This window comes from Staurois parvus, unplaced genomic scaffold, assembly GCF_062004578.1.
Source record: "Staurois parvus isolate SC_StPar_1 unplaced genomic scaffold, SC_StPar_1.0 ptg000475l, whole genome shotgun sequence".
Lineage (NCBI taxonomy): Eukaryota > Metazoa > Chordata > Amphibia > Anura > Ranidae > Staurois > Staurois parvus.
This window is the reverse complement of record NW_028318271.1, coordinates 364,440-387,651: the sequence shown is the minus strand read 5'-3', so window position 1 is coordinate 387,651 and position 23,212 is coordinate 364,440. Positions and strand designations below refer to the sequence as shown.

At 43.4% G+C, this 23,212-nt stretch overlaps 2 protein-coding genes across 3 annotated transcripts in view; both read right to left on the bottom strand.

The window, feature by feature from the left end:
* The window catches only part of LOC149452373 (UDP-glycosyltransferase 3A1-like), a 38,945-nt gene extending 27,815 nt beyond the window's left edge, over positions 1-11,130 (bottom strand). The window contains exon 1 of the mRNA XM_089689429.1: positions 10,688-11,130. Coding sequence (XP_089545555.1) covers positions 10,688-10,784 — 97 coding nt within the window. The 5' untranslated portion in view covers positions 10,785-11,130. The remainder of the gene's footprint in view (positions 1-10,687) is intronic.
* A 663-nt stretch (positions 11,131-11,793) lies between these two features.
* LOC149452372 (UDP-glycosyltransferase 3A1-like) overlaps positions 11,794-23,212 on the bottom strand; it is a 42,728-nt gene continuing 31,309 nt past the window's right edge. For both annotated transcript variants that reach the window (XM_089689415.1, XM_089689416.1), the window contains 3 exons: positions 22,744-22,975; positions 14,221-14,440; positions 11,794-13,555 (listed from right to left, as the gene is read on the bottom strand). In XM_089689415.1, coding sequence (XP_089545541.1) covers positions 13,279-13,555; positions 14,221-14,440; positions 22,744-22,975 — 729 coding nt within the window. In that variant the 3' untranslated portion in view covers positions 11,794-13,278. The remainder of the gene's footprint in view (positions 13,556-14,220; positions 14,441-22,743; positions 22,976-23,212) is intronic.

The window sequence follows — 23,212 nt, the reverse complement described above, 5'->3', positions numbered from 1 at the left end:
CTTTTTAGAATAATAAGCTGCCAGGTTAGTAAAACAGTGATGTCAGAATCGATTTTAGGCTAATAGGTTAATCACACATAGCTGGAGAACGACTCTTTATTTCTTTTATATCATGTTTTTTCTCATGGTTACTGTGAAATTGTGTGAATGCATCAATACAGTGCAAGTCATCTCAGCTTGCAGAGCTTGGATTCATTGAATGAGTTTACCAAAAATGTAAATATTGCAGAATATACAGCCTCATGCTACATAACTAAGCTCCATTTCATGCTGAATAAACTCAAATGTTAATGTATCCTAACCCCCCTGGCGGTATTCCTGAGTGTAGCTCGGGGTAAAGTTTCAGTACCAAAAGCGGTAACCCCGAGCTACACTCAGGCTTACCATGCGGCGTTGCTCAGGGATTCCCTGCAGCGCTTATCTTGTCCTTCGCTCCCGCGATGCGTCCCCTGCAGCGTCTCCGGCCATCTCCTCCGGCCGATGCCGGCATCCGGCTTCCGTGTTCCGGTCCCTGCGAGCGTCGGGACGTATGGGGGCCGGAACCAGCGGCAAATTTAAACATTTTTAGAAACTGTCATTCTCTAATAAACGAATTTGACATAGTAAAACATTACTGTATCAAACTTTGTCCTGTGCCCTGCCTGCATTTTTACTGTTCTTTCTGCCTGGAAACTGAGAAATGTCCATGGTGTCCAAAAATTGTCCCTTTTAGATCAAAAGTGGTTTTAGACCAGCTAGAGAACAGCGATAGTAAATTAGAACCACTTGCAGAACTGATTGATAATGATTTGTGGGGGAAATTCATCACCAGACACTGAAAACAATTTTGCGACTTTGCTCAGTGATGTGCGAAAATTGGCGCTATATTTCAAATTTCAGTGTTTTTGGTTTGATTATATTATTGAATTACATTTATTATTATTATATTATTATTTTTTATTATTATTTATTAAATTATAATTTATGATTTTGTGTTTCAAATTTTATCATACCCGGGATGTTTACTAGACTCTTGTTCGGACAGATTTCAGTGAGTTATTCCTAAAAATTACAGGCCTACAATAAAAAAAATACATATTTCCATGCAAAAAAATGTACCGCTTTGAGCACAGAAATATGGACTAATCAGACCGCTAGGGAGGTTAAAGGATACGTTCACCTTTGGGAACATGTTACATGTTCCACCCATTTTTAGGGTGGAACATGTAACATGTTCCCATAGCCACTGCACCCACTGCCCCCCCTTCTTCTGACAGATAGTATGGGGAGAAGTCTCCCCGTACTGTCTATCAGATTTGAAACCAGTAGGGCTCTGTGAACGAGTGCCTACAAGTCCCGGCAGCCTTAGCGGCAGTGGAATTGTAGTTTTCAATGAACTACCACATCGCTGTGGAGCCCCGTGGTAGTTAATTGAAGTTTCCCATCAGAATATCTGCTTGAACGTACATCCCGTACAGCAAGCAGATATTCTTCCCGATCTGCAGGAGACCTGCATGGCATCAGCGATCTACTGATCACCAGTACAATGCTTTCCAGGCTCGCGTAGACAAAAATAATAAATGCACATTTTTTTTCCTGCAAAAAAATGTGCATTTATTATTTTTGTCCAAAAGGTGAACTTATCCTTTAATCATAGGATCCTTTTCTTTGTTGCACATTTTAGTCGCGCTGCACTTTTTCCATATTGACAAACATAGTGTTTACTGGTTTTACTGATCACCGTCACACTAGTCACAGTGTTGCCATGTCATTGCAGCCAGAAACAGTGTTCCTGATAGCCACCAGACCGGTGCAGCCAGAAACAGTGTTCCTGATAGCCACCAGACCAGTGCAGCCAGAAACAGTGTTCCTGATAGCCAGCAGACCAGTGCAGCCAGAAACAGTGTTCCTGATAGCCACCAGACCAGTGCAGCCAGAAACAGTGTTCCTGATCGCCGTCACACCAGTCACAGTGTCACCATGCCAGTGCAGCCAGAAACAGTGTTTCTGATCACCATTACACCAGTGCCAGCAATTCCAGACCAGTGCAAGACAGCAACAGTGTTCCTGATTGCCACCACACTAGTACAGTGTCACCAGACCAATGTAAGCCATCACAGTTCGTGATCGCCACCACAGGCGTCCCAGAGATACCAGACTAACACGGCCAGTTGCAGTGTCACTAAATTAGTGCAGCTAACAACAGTGTTCCTGATTGCTGCCACACAAGTCCCAGTGTCACTAGACAAGGGTAAGCCTGATCATCGCCTCGCCAGTTGCAGTGTTACTAAATCAGTGCAGCCAGCTGCAGTGTCCCTAGTATCTGCCACACCAATCTCAGAGTCACTGGTCATTTCAGAAGAAATGTTCCTTATTACCACCACACCAGTGCCAGTGTCACCAGACCAATGTAAGCAATTCAACAGTGTTCCTGATTCCCACCACACCAGTGACAGTGTCACCAGACCACTGCATCCAGAAATAAAGTTTCCAATCACTGCCACTCCAGTCCCAATGTCACCAGACCACTGTAAGTAAGCAACAATGTTCCTGATTGCCAACACATACAGTAAGTCCCAGTGTCAGTTGCCAGTGCAAGCAACAGTGTTCCTGATCCCTAGCCACACTAGTCCCAGTGTCACCAGAGCAGTGTAAATATAAATGGGCCATTTATGCACTTCTGGTTGGATGCTAACTGCATTTCATTGGCTCTGTACATGTACTTTGCACAATGACAATAAAGTTGAATCTAATCTGATCTAATCTAAGCCAGAAACAGTATTTCTGATCTCTGCCACACCAGTGACAGTGTCACCAGACCAGTGCAGCCAGCAACAACGTTCCTGATCACCACCACACCAGTACAGTGTCACCATAGGTAGTTCAGGCAGCAGCAGTGTTCCTGATCGCCACCACACCAGTACGGTGTCTCCTGTGCCTGCTGCCTGTACTGACTGATCTGTTTATTATCCACATCTCTACCTACCACCTAAACTAACACATTTGCACATCCCTCTGACTATTTTAGGGCAAGACACTAGTTCCAGCCATCAATGTTGGACAACTTTGCTTCTGGATCCACAGAAACTTTTTTCATCCATTGTTCAGCCTCCTGTACTTCCTGGCTGGCAATCGTAGCATTCCCGGAGGCAGCTATATGCCAGTGGGCTAGGCTTGCTTGGCTTAAAGGAATGGGGACTACCATGGGTGACGCTACATTAAGCTACAGGTGAAACTCAAAAAATTAGAATATTGTGCAAAAGTTCATTTATTTCAGTCTGTGTTGATTTGGGGAGCCATGTCATCTGCTGGTGTTGGTCCACTGTGCTTCATTAAGTCCAGGGTCAACGCAGCCGTCTACCAGGAGATTGTGGAGCACTTCATGCTTCCTTCCGCAGACGAGCTTTATGGGGATGCTGACTTCATTTTCCAGCAGGACTTGGCACCTGCCCACACTGCCAAAAGCACCAAAACCTGGTTCAATGACCGTGGGATTACTGTGCTTGATTGGCCAGCAAACTCACCTGACCTGAACCCTATTGAGAATCTATGGGGCATTGCCAAGAGAAAGATGAGAGACATGAGACTGAACAATGCAGAAGGCCGCTATTGAAGCATCCTGGTCTTCCATAACACCTCAGCAGTGCCACAGGCTGATAGCTTCCATGCCACACTGCATTGAGGCAGTAATTGCTGCAAAAGGGGCCCAAACCAAGTACTGAGTACATATGCATGCTTATACTTTTAGAGGTCTGATATTGTTCTATGTACAATCCTTGTTTTATTGATTGCATGTAATATTCTAATTTTCTGAGATTGTGGATTTGGGGTTTTCATGAGCTGTAAGCCATAATCATCACAATTATGGCAAATCACAGCTTGAACTATCTTGCTTTGCATGTAATGAGTCTATCTCATATATTAGTTTCGCCTTTTAAGTTGCATTACTGAAATAAATGAACTTTTGCACGATATTCTAATTTTTCGAGTTTCACATGTATATTCTCTGACTTCTCTTACAGAGGTGAGCATTGCAGTACACTGATTTGATACAATGTTGGTTGAATTTTGTGATACGCAAGATAAATGTCCAGTATACAATCCATCCAAACATTGAAAAAGACTCAAACTCTCAAACATGTGGTATATCCATAGGAGGGGGAGTAGCAGAATGCGGTTTGGGGTGTAACTGTAAGTATGTCCATACTGTGTGTTAGAATACCCTATTACCCTCAGTTCATATTTGTGTGGGTGATGCCGCTGCGGGACCCACACAAATAACTGCAGCCGCACCACCCACACAGAGGAATGCAGGACCCGTGGGCTGGTGCCATTCATTCTAATGGCATGCCGCCCGCACTGGAAATCGCAACCGTACTGGGAACCTCGGTCATTGTATGGGTGTTTCTACTGTTCTGGTACTCCAGGGCCCCTAAAATATTATAGGTAGTCAAGAGATTAGATGCGTAATATATGCCCCTTGAAAGCCTAAAGGTGTCCCTTGGATTTTTGACTCCTTTGTGTGACTAGGCTGCAAAAAAGTCTCACACATATGGTAGCACAATGTGTTCTACTATGTAATTCTAAGCATGCCCATGCTGTGTTAGAAACAACTTATTAATTTACAATTTTGTATAAAAATATACATTTTTATTTTAGGATAGATATGTCAGGAAATTCAATATCTAATAAAGGCCCCGTAAATGTTTGAAGGTGCTCTTTAGATTGTGGACCCAAAAGTGAGTTTGGCTTTTGCATTGCGTTGAACTTTGGGAGTGGCTTAATGGGTATGGCTAAATACAGTAGAGTCTGGATGAGTCAGTGTGGAATAGGAAAAGTATAGTGCACAGAATGAGGAGGCAAAGATGTCAAATCACCAAGGCACCTGTTTGGCATGATTTCAGTGCATTGGATGGTTTATTCAAATTAATAGGTTATCCTAAGGCCTCATGCACACTGCTGTTTTCCCTAATTGCCACTCTATATTAGCCTATGTGTCCATGCAGATATGGACTTTTAGAGGAGTTTAGCAACAGGGGCAGAAATCTGAATGCACCAAAATTGTGTTCAGGAGAGGAGCTTTTAGCCAGAAAAAAAGCATGCCGCATCTTAACGCATTTAACATGTTTAAAGGCGCCTAAGTGCTAGCCGCATTTAGCACTTGAGCATTTTTTTTCACATCAATGGGCAGAATAAATTATTATTCTGGCCAATGAAATAAACAAAAGCCCAAGTGCTTGATGTGCCTATACGAGTTTGAAAAAACACGGCTTAGACGAGTTTCTGAACCTGCTTTTCTCCTGGTAGGATAAACACAAGAGCAAGAGTGTGCATGAAGCCTAATGCAGTGAATGTTGTGCATAAAACATGTGCGCTGGACACCTGCATAGGAGAATACACATTCAATGGGAGTGCATGAAAAACACAAGTTCATGCGTTTGGTGCCTTTTTAGGGCTTTTTTTTTTAATTCAGTCTCTTCCTTCTAACAACAATGTCATGGCATGCAGCAGCACTAGGCTAGGCTTAAAGTGATATAAAAGGCAAATTTAAATATAAATAACAAACATGTTATACTTACCTGCTGTGTGCAGTGGTTTTGCACAGAACAGCCCCAATCCTCCTATCATTGGCTCACTGACTGTGATTGACAGCAGCGGGAGCCATTGGCTCAACCAATGAGGAGGGAGAGTCCCCAGGGAGCCGAGGCTCTCATGCACATTGCTGGTTTGTGATGGGCCACAGGTAAGTATTAGGGGGGGCTGCTGCACACAAAATATTTTTTTACCTTCATGAATAGAATGCATGAAGGTAGACAACCTTGAGCCTTTACAACCACTTTAATGAAAAGTATAGCTAAAGCTATTTTGGCTATGGGACTCCTATGGATCACAGGAGTGCAGTTTGTTTTGCACTCCTGTGACTTGTTTTCAGCCAACAGCGGGCTAAAGTCTGCTGTTGGTTAACGTCTCTCAGCTGGTCCAAGCTGGGGAAAGATTTTATGGTCGGGATCCACCCAGGTGCCTGGACCGGCAACTGGCTCAGCTTTTCAGTGAGCCGCTGGGAGCCTGAGTCAGCCTGAGTCAGCCACTCTCGCCCCCTCCACAGCCCAGTGCTCCAGTGAGCGCTGGAGGGGCAGAGCAGAGAGCCGGCAATTGACAATCACTGGATCTCTGCAGGCTGAATCATTGGTGTTTGATCGCTCAGTTCTCAGTCTTAGAGGCAGCAGGGGACAGCTGGAATCGATGCTGCAGCCACCTAGGTGAGTATAATTGTTTTTTTTTAATCCATATTTGTCTTTTAGCAAATAAATGTAACCACTAGTGCAAAGACATATGTATTTCCTCTGTTCCTCAGCTCAAACCTGTGACCATAATGTTAGTATGATAGTGATGTAGCGCTGAAGTTGATATTATGACCCTTTTGTTAAATACAACACTGCTTCCACAATATTGATATCAATATAAAGTCAACCAAACTTATACTTGTGACATTTATAGGTGATTAGTGCAGTATAAATCAAACATATATATATCCAAGTGACCATTCCAACATTGCTGTGACACACAGTGATTCCCTATACAGGGATATGGGTCACCTTAAACAGGTGATTTATATAAATAGCAGTGATATAAATGTCCACAATATTCGGTGTCTAGTTTGTGTAACAACAGCACACAAACAATGACAAACAGCATGCTCCTGTGCCGGTGCAGGTAGTGAGTAATACTCCTATATGGCAGGCAGCCCGCTCACCTTCCCCCTGCGACCCACAGGGGCCAAAAAGCCTTGCGGATCACCCAGGATCCTACATGATCTCTCCAGGCAAGGATAAACTCCACAACCTTCAGTGAACTTTCCTCCACCTTCCACTATTCCTCCATGGCCAGGTAGCAATGTGTATACTCATATATACTCATCATGTTTTGGAGTCATACAATAGAAAAACAGAGATCCTCCATAGTGCAACACTGTATGTAAAGTTTAATAGGAAGAAAACCGCCAAGTACACACTCACATTTCAGCAGAAGTACAATTTGCTTGTGTCACCTCACATGGGTGTACTGAGAGCTCTCTGGTGTACTAAGATGGCGCTGGATCGGTAGTGCGTCACACGTCACCACGTCGCTTCTACGCATTACGCCACTTGTAGCTTCATCAGGATAGTGTCATGGTGATTTCCCTGGTATTTATAAGGTGATCCAGGTGCTGATTGGTTTGTTCCTTATGCAGATTAACGCGGCCATTTTTTTGAAGTCCCAATAATCCTAGGACACATTTCCACGGCTATTTTCTTGTAGTTTCCATCTATTTGATTCATATGGTTTGTTGTATTAAACCATTTTCTTATAGTTTTTAGGGAAGTATATACAGCGGCCATTTTTTCATAGTTCCAATCTGTATATATTGTATTACTATATAACCGTTGTTTTTACCGCTTCCTAAACGCCTCTGGCAATTCTGCACATTGCAACACATGGTGCTGTTCTAACGTGCGGTAGCGTCGCGTCGCAGCAAAACGGACGCCTCTGGACGAGTCAGGAGGCGAAGAAGCCCCCTATTCTTGTCTATGGTTCCGCTCCGCAAACGCCCGGCCGGCGTTTGCAGCGCAGTTGTGACGCAGTTGCGGGACATTTGCGGAGCGGTAACACCATTCAAACTTCATTCTAGGCGTTTGTGAGGCATTTTTAACACTCGGCAAACGCCTAGCAAAATCTGCTAAACCGCGCATGCGGCGTTTGCAGAGCGTTTGCCGAGCGTTAAAAAACGGTCTGCAAACGCCAGACCAACGCTTGCCAAACGCTATAGGGGCGTTTGGCAAGCGTTGGTAAAACAGTCAAGTGTGAACGAGCCCTTACAGTCTATACTGTATGATCTTATATGGTCCACGATATTCTGCATGATAAGTTTTTAGTTATTCATATTAATCTATTATGTGAGGTAGTCTTGGATTAAATGCATATATGCTATAAAAAAAAATGAAAACAAAAATGTAAAAACACCAATTTTATTAGATGATTAAAATAAGTGAATGGACTTCCTGATAAAAAATATATGATAAAATATAATAAAAAATATAGTAAAAACTTGATAATAACATCCTATATTCATGAGAGTGCATATTGCTGGAGGCGAAAAAAAAAAAAACCTGAGTAACCAGATTGATACAGTACATACATGTAAAATGCTAACAAAATAATTCATAAAACACTTTAAATTTAAAAATCACTGATAAAACAGTTAGGATCAAATTCTATGTTTAACCCCATTGGGGCTTGGGTTTGCATGGTATATATCCATTTTGATGCAATTTTGTACCAAAAGCGGTACCATTTTTTTGCATGGAAATATGTATTTTTTTTTTATTGTAGGCCTGTAATTTAGGAATAACTCCCTGAAATCTGTCTGAACAAGAGTCTAGTAAACATTCCGGATATGATAAAACTTGAAACACGAAATCATAAATTATAATTTAATAAATACTCATAAAAAATAATAATATAATAATAATAAATTTAATTCAATAATATAATCAAACCAAAAACACTGAAATTTGAAATAGAGCGCCAAGTTCGCACATCGCTGAGTCGCAAAATAGTTTTCAGTGTCTGATGACTAATTTCCCCACGAATCATTATCACTCAATCCTGCAAGTGGTTCTGATTTACTATCGCTGTTCTCTAGCCGGTCTAAAACTGATTTTGACCTAAAGGGACGCTTTTTGGACGCCGTGGACTTTTCTAAGTTTCCAGGCAGAAAGAACGGTCAAAATGCAGGCAGGGCGCAGGTCAAAGCAGTAGGGACAAAATGTATGTGAAATGCTTTGATGCAGGAATGTTTTGCTATGAAATAATCGTTTTAAAAAAAATTTCATTTTTTTTAAATTTTCAAATTTGCCGCCGGTTCCGGCGCCCGTATGTCCCGACGTCACAGGGACCGGAACACGGAAGCCAGATGCCGGCATCGGCCAGAGGAGATGGCCGGGGACACTGCAGGGGACACATCGCGGGAGCGAAGGACAAGGTAAGCGCTGTAGGGAATCCCTGTGCAATGCCGCATGGTAAAGTTTCAGTACCAAAAGCGGTATCCCCGAGCTACACTCGGGTTTACCATGCAGCGCTGCATAGGGAGTCCCTGCAGAGCTTACCTTGTCCTTCGCTCCCGCGATGCGTCCCCTGCAGCGTCCCCGGCCATCTCCGATGCCGGCATCTGGCTTCCGTGTTTCGGTCCCTGTGACGTCGGAATGTACGGGCGCCGGAACCGGCGGCAAATTTTAAAATTTTTAAAAAATGACATTTTTTTCAAAACGATTATTTCATAGCAAAACATTCCTGTATCAAAGCATTTCACATACATTTTGTCCCTACTGCTTTGTCCTGTGCCCTGCCTGCATTTTTACTGTTCTTTCTGCCTGGAAACTGAGAAACGTCCATGGCGTCCAAAAAGTGTCCCATTATGTCAAAATCGGTTTTAGACCAGCTAGAGAACAGCGATAGTAAATCAGAACTACTTGCAGAATTGAGTGATAATGATTCGTGGGGGAAATTCGTCATCAGACACTGAAAACGATTTTGCGACTTTGCTCAGTGATGTGCGAACTTGGCGCTATATTTCAAATTTCAGTGTTTTTGGTTTGATTATATTATTGAATTAAATGTATTATTATTATATTATTATTTTTTATGAGTATTTATTAAATTATAATTTATGATTTCGTGTTTCAAGTTTTATCATATCCGGAATGTTTACAAGACTCTTGTTCGGAAGATTTCAGTGAGTTATTCCTAAATTACAGGCCTACAATAAAAAAAATACATATTTCCATGCAAAAAAATGGTACCGCTTTCAGCACCAAAAATCTGAAATAATCATACCGCTAGGGAGGTTAAGGTGACCCATATCCCTGTATAGGGAATCACTGTGTGTCACGGCAATGTTGGAATGGTCACTTGGATATATATATGTTTGATTTATACTGCACTAATCACCTATAAATGTCACAAGTATAAGTTTGGTTGACTTTGTATTGATATCAATATTGTGGAAGCAGTGTTGTATTTAACAAAAGGGTCATAATATCAATTTCAGCGCTACATCACTATCATACTAGTTTTATCTAATTTTCCATCTAAAGGTGAGGATTGGATGTTAGCTGCTGTTTCACTAGTCCTAGTATTCATAGCAGCGCAGGAGGATTTATTACATATTGTGACTATAATGTGGAACTTTTTTACTGCCCATAATAAAACATCATTCGTTCAGAAGAGAATATAGCCTAAAGAACATTCATTTTTGCCCAATTCGCACAAAACAAATGTGCTTGCAGAACTTTTTATAAATGCACCCCATAAATGTACATATTGCAGATAGTTCACCTCGCACTCTGAGCAAAAACTGCTTACTTTGAAAAAGGTATCCAAACACTGAAAATATGATAATGATTCAAATACAAGTTTACATCATTTCTGGATTGCAAATTGCTCATAATAGCAGATTACATTTACAAATGCAGTTGTATTGGATTTACAAAGTACCTACAATTCCCTCAACTGTGTCAAAGTACATAAAACATAGGACATGGGCAACAGAAAACAAGTATGGGCAACACAGGAATCGTTTTTGTTTTTCAGGATTCAGGAATGTTGAGTTTATCTGAACATGTTGATTATATGAATATGTTATGTAGAAAATATATATAAAATGACTCACCAACAAAGCAGATTGTCAGGATTTTAGCCCCATCAATATAGAGAAACTGCAGTGTGAAGGCCAGGAGGAACACATTCTGCTTCTTACATGCAGCCATTGTAGTGAGGAATCAGATGGAACTGAGTCGTTTCTACACTGTGTGTACAGGGATCATAGACAGGACTAGGACTGGGAGGGGTCAGCATGCTAGCCACGCCCCTTCTGGCATTATGCCATTCAACTCCAACAGTTGAATTGAACCAAACCAAATGTGTTCTTGGAAGAAAGTGCCAAGAATAACTATTCCCATAGTGCAAAGTCTGAGGCTGTAAAGCAATTATTTGTGGGCTGTGACATGTTTTTCAGTTTGCTTATAAAACAAGTCTGTGTCACGCAAATGCAACTTTTTTTTTCTAATTAAAAAAATACTAACAATATTTTGTATATACGGTATATATATATATATATATATATATATATATATATGTATATATATATATTTTTTTTTTATTTTTTATTTTTTGCATTGCATGTGTTTCATGTAAAGAACAATTACTAAACCCCAGACCCTGCATTCACTATATCTGGTCTCCCCAGACCCTGCATTCACTATATCTGGTCTCCCCAGACCCTGCATTCACTATACCTGGTCTCCCAGGACCCTGCATTCACTATATCTGGTCTCCCCAGACTCTGCATTCACTATATCTGGTCTCCCCAGACTCTGCATTCACTATATCTGGTCTCCCTGGATCCTGCATTCACTATATCTGGTCTCCCAGGACCCTGCATTCACTATATCTGGTCTCCCCAGACTCTGCATTCACTATATCTGGTCTCCCGCAGTACACACAGCATGGAATTGCAGTTATTTTAGTAACTATAAACTGCTAAATACCTTTTCTCATCAGCAGTTAGAGCAGTCTTGTGACTTCAGCAGAGCAATGGTTAAAGCTTATAGGAGGAGTTTTCTTTCTCCAGAAATCACATTTTGTAACCATTGTTTGCCATCATTACGACTGTTTGGTGGGTCTTGGGATATTCTCTGTGGGTGCATTGTACAACAATGTTTTATCATATACTTTCTAAATATGATGTGATGTTGAATAAAGGAACATTGATTTTATCTTCTTGTGTATTGAGCTTCTGTGCCTAGAAAATCCATTCTCACATTTTCTTTTATAGATGGAATCCATTCAAGGCACCCCATTCTAAAATGTAAAAAAAATAAACGAATAGCTTTATATAATGCAACAACATCCACACATGTAGGAAATGCTACGTTAGAGGCAAATTAACCCTGAACCTTTGCACACTGGTACTGACTAGTACCAGAGGGATATTTACCACGAGGCAAAGAATGCGTATACCTAGGGTGGCAAATATCAGAGGTGTGGCCCGCCCCCAGGAAGAAGGGACACAAGTGGCAGGGATGGGAACTTGGTGAGGCACTACCTCAACTCCACCATGAGATCCGAGGAGGCAGCGCACTGCTGGAGGGTGCGGGGATGGCCAGTTGCTTCTTTAATTTCAGAGGTTCGTGCTTGAATCGGGTGGCGGCAGCCAGAAGGGATTGCAGTGATGGGCGGTGGTGGAGGAGGGTGGTGGTGGGGGGCGTTCTGGTGGGGTGGGGAGGTGCCAGATTTAGGTGTTGACTAGGGTAGCTCATTAACTAAGTATACCAATGACTAGTATGCCAATGTTTTCCTTCTCCCTGAGTTTCTCTCCCTCACTCAGCTAACGTGACGCTAGTGCTAAATGACGTCATTGGTTGTTAAAATGCCGACAGCTATAAGGTTGCAGTGGTGCACATTTAAAACCTGTGGCTTTGCATAACTAAAAGGCAGGCTTTATCCACCTGGTGGCTTGTATACAATTTATTTTGTAATTTTTAGGCATTTTGCCAAGGCACCCCTGAAGAAACCTGAAGGCACCCCACGGTGCTTAGGCACCCTGGTTGAAAAAGGCTGTGCTAATCCTTAGGGTTCCTCATGAGGTTCTTAGGAGTTTCTTGAGCAATGAACAATTTCTGTTTCTCAGTAACCACTTATTTTTAGCTGTCTGAAAGGTGGCCATTCTTCCCACATCAATGGTGTAAGATGGTCCTTTTTCCCACTAATCTAAGGCACTACTACAATAAACACCAATGTAAGAAATGTTTCCACTGACCAGCAATGTAAGGGGGGCGTATCTCCACTCACCAGCAATGTAAGGGGACAAATCTCCACTGACCACCAATGTAAGGGGGCATATCTCCACTGACCAGCAATGTAAGGGGGCAAATCTCCACTGACCACCAATGTAAGGGGGCATATCTCCACTGACCACCAATGTAAGGGGGCATATCTCCACTGACCACCAATGTAAGGGAGCATATCCCCATAATTGCTCGGCCATGCCATTTATGTCTTGCTTGTCTTTCCAATTCTTTTGTTTTACTGATACGGACATCAATCATTGAGTTTTACTGAATGGCCACAGTAAGTTTTTGGATCACAGCAATGTCCCTGAAGGTTAGTTTTCTGCAGCTGCAAAATGTTGCTGATAGTTGAGGTGTCCATATTGTGAGCACCATAAAATCATCTTCACGTCCAATACAAGGCCACATTTCATTAGTTCCTCTTTAGTTTTCCTAGAGAACATAATTTCCTAATAAGAGCTCTGAATAATGTCACAATGAGGTAGACGACCACGGTGAGGATGATGAGGAGGAATAGAATGACATCCAGTAGCCAGTACTGATACCAGGGCAGTTTGTAAGAATAGGGATGAAGATGACCGCCTCCACCCGATTGGACGATGTGCTCCACCCATCTCAGTAATTGTTGGTCTGGAGGAAAGGGCTGTGACCTCCTAATGGCTTGCAGCTTCATTGCTGATGTCTTGTAGCTGTGAACACAAAACAAAATAAAGTCAAGTTTAAGTACAAGACTTTTACAATTTGTCTGAAGTAATTTTACAACAGAACTTTAAAACATAAGTGCATTATGCGGCTCCTTCTATCATCCAGGAAAATCAAGCAAGCATGATAATGGAAATGTGCATCTCTTCCCTTGCTCGTGCAGTCCACTAAAGCTAGCAATACACCAGTACAATTTCATCTGAAAATTTTTATGGAATTTCAGAAAAAATGTTTGGCAGAGCATTCATTAGCACCATTATGGACTTTTTGTATGAAAATTTTGTGATTGCCATGCCAAAGCTTTGAATTGTATGTTAAATTTCAGGATGCACATGCAGATTACAATAAGTATGATGTCCCCAAATGAAAACCACATTCATGGGGAGGTGCAGCGTGGTTTCAAGTAGTAAACACACGATTCAAAATTTACTAAAAAGCATTTTCCTAACTGAAGTCTCTTTTCCGTTCACCACAGCAGGGTCTTAATTGGTTGAATTAGGTGAAGTTTGGTGTCTAACATCTATTGCTTCACCTTATTCTTAGCAAATCAACCCCTCTGTGTTGGACTCAGTTATCGGATATCAATCTTTACAGATAGCCAATGTAACTTATCCAATGCAAACCTGACAGATATTAAATTGCCAACAATTACCTTTTGTTTTCTATGACATGTTGAATGGTGTTTGCAAAGTTGTCAGCCTTAAGTTGGCCAGGTAGAATATAAGTTCCCATTTGTTTGGCTTTTACTCTGACCATGTTTTCATTCTGGTCCCCAAAAAGTGGTATCCCAAGAACAGGAACTCCATGATACACAGCTTCCATCAAACTGTTCATTCCCCCATGTGTCACCAGAAGGCGCAGTTTAGAGTGCCCTGAAATTGACAAAGGAAATTAAAAAAAGTCAGATTTAGGAGAGGAGAGGCAAGGGCAGTGGCATACCTATCATATCTGGCACCCAGGACAGATACATTTCCTAACCCCCCTCCCCCACTACAAAAATGATCCATAGTAATAGTAAGCTGGAGTGTGCTGCAGAAAATTGTGGGTGTGGCCACATTGCGCTAACAGTGGGAAGGGCTTAAAGGGGCGTAGTTCATCAACACTGTAATAGCAATACAAACAATAGTAATTTTTGACAATCCAAGCACACACCAACTCCCCACACAGCACACTGGCACAGACCCCTCAGTATAGAAATCCCCCAGTACAGACCCCTCAGTACACCCTCCCTGTACACACCCCTCAGTACAGAAATCCCCCAGTACAGACCCCTCAGTACACCCTCCCTGTACACACCCCTCAGTACAGAAATCCCCTAATACAGACCCCTCAGTACACCCTCCCTGTACACACCCCTCAGTACAGAAATCCCCTAATACAGACCCCTCAGTACACCCTCCCTGTACACACCCCTCAGTACAGAAATCCCTCAGTACAGACCCCTCAGTACACCCTCCCTGTACACAACCCTCAGTACAGAAATCCCCCTGTACAGACCCCTCAGTACACCCTCCATGTACACACCCCTCAGTACAGAAATCCCCCAGTACAGACACCTCAGTACACCCTCCCTGTACACACCCCTCAGTACAGAAATCCTCCAGTACAGACCCCTCAGTACATCCTCCCTGTACACACCCCTCAGTACAGAAATCCCCCAGTACATACCCCTCAGTACACCCTCCCTGTACACACCCCTCAGTACAGAAATCCTCCAGTACAGACCCCTCAGTACACCCTCCCTGTACACACCCCTCAGTACAGAAATCCCCCAGTACAGACCCCTCAGTACACCATTCCTGTACACACCCCTCAGTACAGAAATCCCCCAGTACACCCTCCCTGTACACACCCCTCAGTACAGAAATCCCCCAGTACAGACCCCTCAGTACACCCTCCCTGTACACACCCTTCAGAACAGACACCATTACCCCTCTCAGTACAGACACCCTAGTACAGACACCAGTTCCCCAAGAACAGTCCTGTCAGTGCAGACGCCCCCACCCCCCTTCCCCATATAGACTTCTTAGTACAGACACTTCCCTCTTTCCAGTACAAACCTCCAAATCTGCAGCCCAGATGCAGCGCCAGCTCAGAGTGAGAGGAAGTCCTCATGTTGGCTCTGTCAAATGACTGGGGTCGAGGAGAAGCCTTCCCTTAGGGCTTGTTCATACTTAGTGTTAGTATGGGCGTTAGACAGGCATTAACCACTTGAGGATTTACCTCCCTTCCTGACCGGGCCATTTTTTGTGATATGGCATTGCATTACTTTAACTGACAATTCATACAACGCTGCACCCAAATGAAATTTATGTCCTTATTTTCCCACAAATAGAGCTCTCTTTAGGTGGTATTTGATCGCCCCGTTTTTTATTTTTTGCACTATAAAAAAAAAAGACCACCAATTTTGAGAAAAACTTTGTATCTTTTACTTTTTGCTATTAAACATATCCAGTAAAAAAATGTAAAAAATCTAATTTCGTCATAAATTTAAGCCAAAATGTATTGTGCTCCATGTCTTTGCTACAAAAATCCCAATATGTATAAATTAATTGGTTTATGTGAAAGTTATAGTGTCTACAAATGGCGGTATATATACTGGGATTTTTTTTTCATACTAGTAATGGCGGTGATCAGTGACTTATAGTGGGACTGCGGCAGGCATTCTGACACGGGGGGGGATCTGACTTGGTGTCACTGACATCCCCAGTGACACCAATAAAGTGATCATTGCTAATAAAAAGCAATGACACTGTAATAATGACACTGGGCAGGAAGGGGTTAACATCTGGGGCTATCAAAGGATTAACTGTGTGCTGTTTCACTAGGGGCTGTGTGTGTGCTTTACACTGTAAGCACACTGCTTTGTATGGCTATGCTATGCAGAGCCCTACAAAGCAGTGTGCAGGGGCTGGCAGGGGAGAGATCTGTATTGTTTACATAGAGGTCTCTCCTCTGTCCGGTGATCGCCGGGTGCCAGCGGGGAATCACCAGCAGGGACCCGGTGATTGACAGTCGAGGCCGCCAAAGGCGGCGCAGGTAAGCCACCATGCGCGCATCCCCTATCCGGTAAATGCAAAATCGCATGTATACATGTGATTTTGTGCACCCCTGCTGCCCTGTTTGTGCTCCCCAAGCGCCCTATGCGCGGTTTTGAGGCTTTTTATAAGTGTTTTACAAGTGTTAAAACTGCACCACAAATGCCGATAATAATCTGTACTGTTATTAATGCACCACAACCGCACTACAAACACCCCACAAATGCCTGCCAGCGCATTTGTGGAGCATCACCATAGACTTGAATGGGAGGTGTTGAAAGACTTCAAACTCCTCCAGAAGCGCTATAAGGCTTCAATTTTGAAGCAACGCGACGCTAACGGTTCATGTTTTGTTAATGTGAACAGCACTGTGTGCTGCCCATAGTATCATTTGTACAGGTGTTTGAGGAGCGTTACAAATGCCCCTCAAATGCCTGCTTTCAATGTCATTGTGAACTAGGCCTACGTTCCCTGCCGCTGTCAGGGAAGCAGTGGGTGCCAACTCTCTGGAAATGCTGAAGCCAACCAACATTTGTTTTTGTTTTGTGTTGCAGTGTTACAATGCAACATTGTGAAACAAAAACTAAAATTGTTGGCAGCCAAGGCACCTATAGAGTCAGCATCCAATGGAGAATGTGCTGCCCGCACCCACCTTAGTCTGGGTTGTCAACTGTGCATTCATTCACAGACAGTTTTTTTTTTAAAAATCCATTATTTTTAATGTCCATGAATCTCTGTGACAGAAATAAGTAAGTGTCCATAAGTATACCAACTCTTTCAAGCTGCCAGTAGGTGCAGCAGTGCACAGCAACATGGAATCAGCCTGAAACTGTGTAGGGATGGTCAGCAGGACTAGGATGGAGAGACTCAGGGGCTAACGGAAGCTATAGTTGATCCTCCTCCTGCTGCCTACTCAGCCAATGAGTGCAATAACCCGGTCCCTTCCCAAGCCCACAATGTGTGACTGAAAAGAAAAAACAAGATCGGAGCTGGGCAGGAGAAGAATCAGATTGGAGTGGAGCTGAGCTGAGTGGGAGAAGGTGCAGAGCTGAGCTAGAGGAGAAGGAGCAGATTGGAGTGGAGCTGAGCTGGATGGGAGAAGGGGCTGAACAGAGCTAAGCTGGGGAAAAGGAGTGGAGCAGAGCTGAGCTAGGGGAGAAGGAGCGGAGCTGAGCTGGGGAAAAGGAGTGGAGCAGTGCTGACCTATAGGGAGAAGGATCGCAGCGGAGCGGAGATGAGCTGGGGAAAAGTAGTGGAGCAGAGCTGACCTATGGGAAGAAGGATCGGAGCTGAGCTGGGGAAAAGGAGTGGAGCAAAGCTGAGCTGGGGAAAAGGAGTGGAGCAGAGCTGAGCTGGGGAAAAGGAGTGGAGCAGAGCTGAGCTGGTGCAGAAGGAGTGGAGCAGAGCTGAGCTGGGGAAAAGAAGTGGAGAAGAGCTGAGCAGGTGGAGAATGAGCAGAGCTGAGCTGTGAGAGAAGAAGCAGAATAGAGAGGAGCTGGGCTGAGCAGGATGGGAGAAGGAGCTGAACAGAGATGAGCTGGGGAAAAGGAGTGGAGCAGAGCTGAGCTGGGTGGGAGAAGGAACAGAGCAGAGCTAAGGCTGGGGAGAAAGAAGAGCAGAACTGAGCTGGGGGAGAAGAAGCAAAGCAGAGCTGAGCTAGGGGAGAAGAAGCAGATTGGAGTGGAGCTGAGCTGGGTGGGAGAATGAGCGGAGCAGAGCTGAGCTAGAGGAGAAAGAGTAGAGCTAAGCTGGTGGAGAATGAACAGAGCTGAGCTGCGGGGGAAGAAGCAGATTGGAGTGGAGCTGGGCTGAGCTGAGTAGGAGAAAGAACAGAGCAGAGCTGAGGCGGGGGGAGAAAGAAGAGCAGAACTGAGCTGGGGGTGAAGAAGCAAAGCAGAGCTGAGCTAGGAGAGAATAAGCAGATTGGAGCAGAGCTGAGCTGGGTTCGGAGAAGGAGCAGAGCTGAGCTTAGCTAGGGGAAAAGGAGCAGAGCAGAGCTGAGCTGTGGGAGAAGACATGAAGCAGAGCTGAGCTGGGGAAGAAGCAGTACAGCTGAACTAAACTGAGCTGGAAATAAGAAGTAGAACAAAGTGGAGCTGAGCTTGGTGGATGAAGGAGTGGAGCAGAGTTGAGCTTGGTGGGAGAACGAGCAGAGCTGAGTGAGCTTGGGGAGAAGTAGCAGAACAGAATGGAGCTAAGCTGGATGGGAGAAAGAGTGGAGCACAGCCTGATTTAGAAGAAATTAACCTGGAGTATGGGCACGTGCAAGAGATATTGGCTGCATGGAGCCCTTCTCTCTCTCCCACCCCCCCTTTCTCTCTGTCTCTTCCCTCCCCTCTCTCTTCTCCATCTCCCTCTCTCCCCCTTATCCTTTCTCTTCTGTCTCTTTCTCTCTGTCCCCATCTATCACTCTATCTCTCCCCCCCCCCCCTTTCCTCCTCTATCGCTCTCCTCCCCCTCTAACACTCTCTATTTTTCCCCTCTAAGTCTAAACAAGGCCCTAAGCTGGGCAGATAATTTTTTATGGGTAATGGTACTGTTTACATAGTAAATATATTGTTTAAATATTTATTGGTTTCCTTTCTAATGGGAGTTTCTATTATATTTTAAGTTGTCAGCAAAAAAATGTGTAGTGTCAGTAAATTTCCCCAGATTTGTCAGTAAAACAACTGTGGAGGGTTTGAAACCCGGCCCTTAGTACAGCACTGAAGGGAAGGGGAGTAATAAAGTGGAGAAGAGCGGGTTAAGAGGGGTAAGGTGAGAGAGGAGATGAGAGGAGGGAATGAACAGGAGAAGAGAGGGGAGGGAATGAACAGGAGAAGAGAGGGGAGGTAATGAACAGGAGAAGAGAGGGGAGGGAATGAACAGGAGAAGAGAGGGGAGAGAATGATCATGAGAAGAGAGGGGAGGTAATGAACAGGAGAAGAGAGGGGAGGTAATGAACAGGAGAAGAGAGGGGAGGGAATGAACAGGAGAAGAGAGGGGAGGGAATGAACAGGAGAAGAGAGGGGAGGGGATGATCATGAGAAGAGAGGGGAGGGGATGATCATGAGAAGAGAGGGGAGGGAATGAACAGGAGAAGAGAGGGGAGGGAATGATCATGAGAAGAGAGGGGAGGGATGACCAGAAGAGAGGGGAGGGAGAGGGAGGTTGGGAAATATAAGCTGGACCAGAGTATACAATACATGTAGCTGGTTTCATGGGTGATGACCTCACTGAGCCTTAGATATCACAAAGTAGATGTCTAGGCTTAAATCACAGTAATGACTGGTCAGCAGCATGAGCAGCATCTGGTCACATCAGGACATCAGGGTCTGGTCAGCAGCGTGAGCAGTATCTGGTCACCATAGCGGGCATTCAGGGATGGTGGTGCACACCTTTTATAGGGGTCCCCTCAGACTCACCCGTAGGTCCAACGTTGTCCCGGCACCAACTGGTTCCTTATTCCAGATCACCACCTTGCAGAGCTCATTATAAACGAGCCAGGAGGCAAGAAGGTATCAATGGTGAAATACGTTTATTCAAAGTAAAATAAGCAGACAGAAGGAAAGAACTCACATCAGCATAAAAGGGATACATCCACGTCTCATGGGTTCCCTGGTGGCTAGTGGTTCCATCAGCATAAAAAACACTCATCCAGGTCTGATTTAAATGTCCCTGGTGGCTAGTGGTATCATCAGCAGAAATTGTATATCAAGATTCCCCAGGGATGAAAGCAGCCACCCAGGTCTAATAACAAGACTCCCCTGGTGGTTAGTGTTTCCCTGGTGGTATAGGCGTCAATTGGGTGGATCCCCTAACATGTTTCGAGCAAATGCTCGTTTTCAAAGGGGTGAAAGTGAAAACGAGCATTTGCTCGAAACATGTTAGGGGATCCACCCAATTGACGCCTATACCACCAGGGAAACACTAACCACCAGGGGAGTCTAGTGCGCATAACCGCACTATTTTTTTCTATCCTATTGAGTTGGATCTGGAACGTCACAGGATCATATCCATCTGCCCTCTGGATACACCATATGAACAATTTTGTCCATTATTGTTACTTTTTATGGTGTCACCCTCTTTGTCTGATATTTTGTAGCGCTACATACCCTATTTTTGTTTATTTCACGTTCAAGGTATTGAGGATTACCCTGTATGTTAGCTGCTCGCTTTGTCTGTTTGCGCTCACTTACCTTACCCTTTACACAGTAATGACTGTTTGTGATGTTCAGTTAGCATGAATTCTGTAGTTCAGCCTTTTCAACTTTGGGTTCCTCAAGGGTTTGCTAAGGGTTCCTTCAACTTAGACTGTAAAGCTGGCCATATATGGGTTTTTTTTTTTTTTTTACTTACAACCAGCGGATTGAATGAAAAAACTGACCTGTTTCCCACATCCACACATTTCAGGTGCATGGGGAATCATCCCGCAATATCATTGTATTCAGACAGTGGGGAAGCTTCCCCACTGTCGGAATACACAGATCAGTCTGCAGCTCTGATCAAGAGGACATTTTCCAGCAGGGCAGTTGAACAGAAGTCGATTGGTAGATCAACTTCTGTACAACCACCGTGCCAATACATGGATCAGAATTCATCTATTTCCTGCTGAACCGGACAAATTTTGATCCATCTATGGGCAACTGAAGCATCTTGAGGACAGGGACTGATGTAAACATACAATATGAAAACGTTGCATACATTGCCAGCACTGCATAAATGCCTGTAATAAATAAATATATTTCTTTACTGACCACTGATGTTAAGGATGCACTGTCATTTAATGTGTCTTACTTTCTCTACTGGTCAATACTAACTTTTTATTTTCATGTTTATTACTAAGCATCATTTTCCTATATACAGCAGGGGAGTGTTAAAAATATCCACTCTGGGTGTTAAATATGCTAAGCAGGGGCGGACTGACAACTCATGGGGCCCCCGGGCAATAGGGGATCATGGGGCCCCTGTGTCCTTGCCCAAACTCAAAAAAGCCTATGAAAAAGGTACCAGGGGCATCTCATGGGGCCCCCTACTGACCCCGGGCCCTCGGGCAGTGCCCGAGTTTCCAAATGGTCAGTCCACCCCTGATGCTATGTACACCTCATTCCTAATTCTTTTATGAATATACAGTATATCTATAATATATACTGTAGATATAATATATATCTTAGCAGGGGTTCCTTACATTTGAAAATTAAATAAAGGGTTGTTCTATGGTAAAAAAAATACTGAGAAAAGGGTGGTATAAATTCTTTTTCGAAATGGTGCAGATCATTATCATATTGAATTGTTATCCTAATATATTCATATTTGATACATGCCAATCCTCTAATACAAGCATGTCCAAATCCATGACTACAACTTGGAACACCATTAATAAATAAACTATTTTGAAACATAGAAAAGTGATGGAAGAAAAAGACTGGAAGAAAAAGACAATCAAGTCTGCCCGTTTTGTGTGTATGTGTGTTTTATGGTGGGGGGTGGTTGTTTTTTTTGTTTGTTTGTTTTTTTGTGGGGGGGTTGTTAACTTTTTTTGTCTGAGTATATACACTGTATCTACGCTTGTCCCAAGCATGTCTGAAGCTATTTACTGTTGACTGGCTCACTACCTCTGCTGGAAGTTTTTTCTGACCATCAACTACTCTTTCCATAAAATAGTACTTTCTGAGATTAGTTATGAATATTCCTCCAGTTAGTTTGAGGTCATGTCTCCGTGTTCTTGATTTTGGTTTTGTGTTGAAAATCCTGACCTCCTGAACCATATTCACTCCCTTGATGTATTTAGAGGTTTCAATCATGTCTCCCTTTCCCCTTCTTTCCTCCAGATTGTGCATGTTAGCTTCCTAAAGTCACTATTGATATGTTTTATCACCCAGACCTTTCACCATTTTTGTTCCCCATCTCTGGACCCATTCTATCTTATCATTATCTTTTTGTAAGTGAGGTCTCCAGAACTGGACACAGTATTCTAAATGAGGTCCAACTAATTCTCCATTTATGGCATATGACTATACAGACCGAAATAATGTACCAGGGTGGAGGTTAAAGAAGACAGACAGACAGGATTAGGGGCCAGTCCCATGGAAACCATGATGTTATTGATTAATAACATGACTGATCATTTTCTGCATCGATAATAGTACAATGTTTACCCAGTAAATCGTTCTGTGACACCCAGTCCATAATTTTCACATTGGGAGCAATTTCCACCTCTTGTGGCCACTTTGACTTTTGATACCTCCAGATCACCTTCTGCTCGATCTTAGCAAATGCACCATTCATCTCCTTGAGGAATTCCACTAGAGGTAGTGAGGACAACATCGATCCCAGAGTCACCACGATGAAACCAGCATCTCCAGACTCAGATATAAAGTCTTCCAGATCCTGAAATTAATGATATATGAAATAGAGTGCATTTAATTTAGCAGTAAGGAAGTGTCTGGTTTTTTGTCGATGAATGAATGGCACATTGCCTGTCTGGAGCTGTGTACTGTGCATTTGGGCTTACTGTAGACTTAGGATTCTGCTCAGACATGTGATTAAAACTATGTACAGGTATTAACCACTTCAGCTCTGGAAGATGTTACTCCCTTTATAACCAGGCCAGTTTTTGCTATTTAG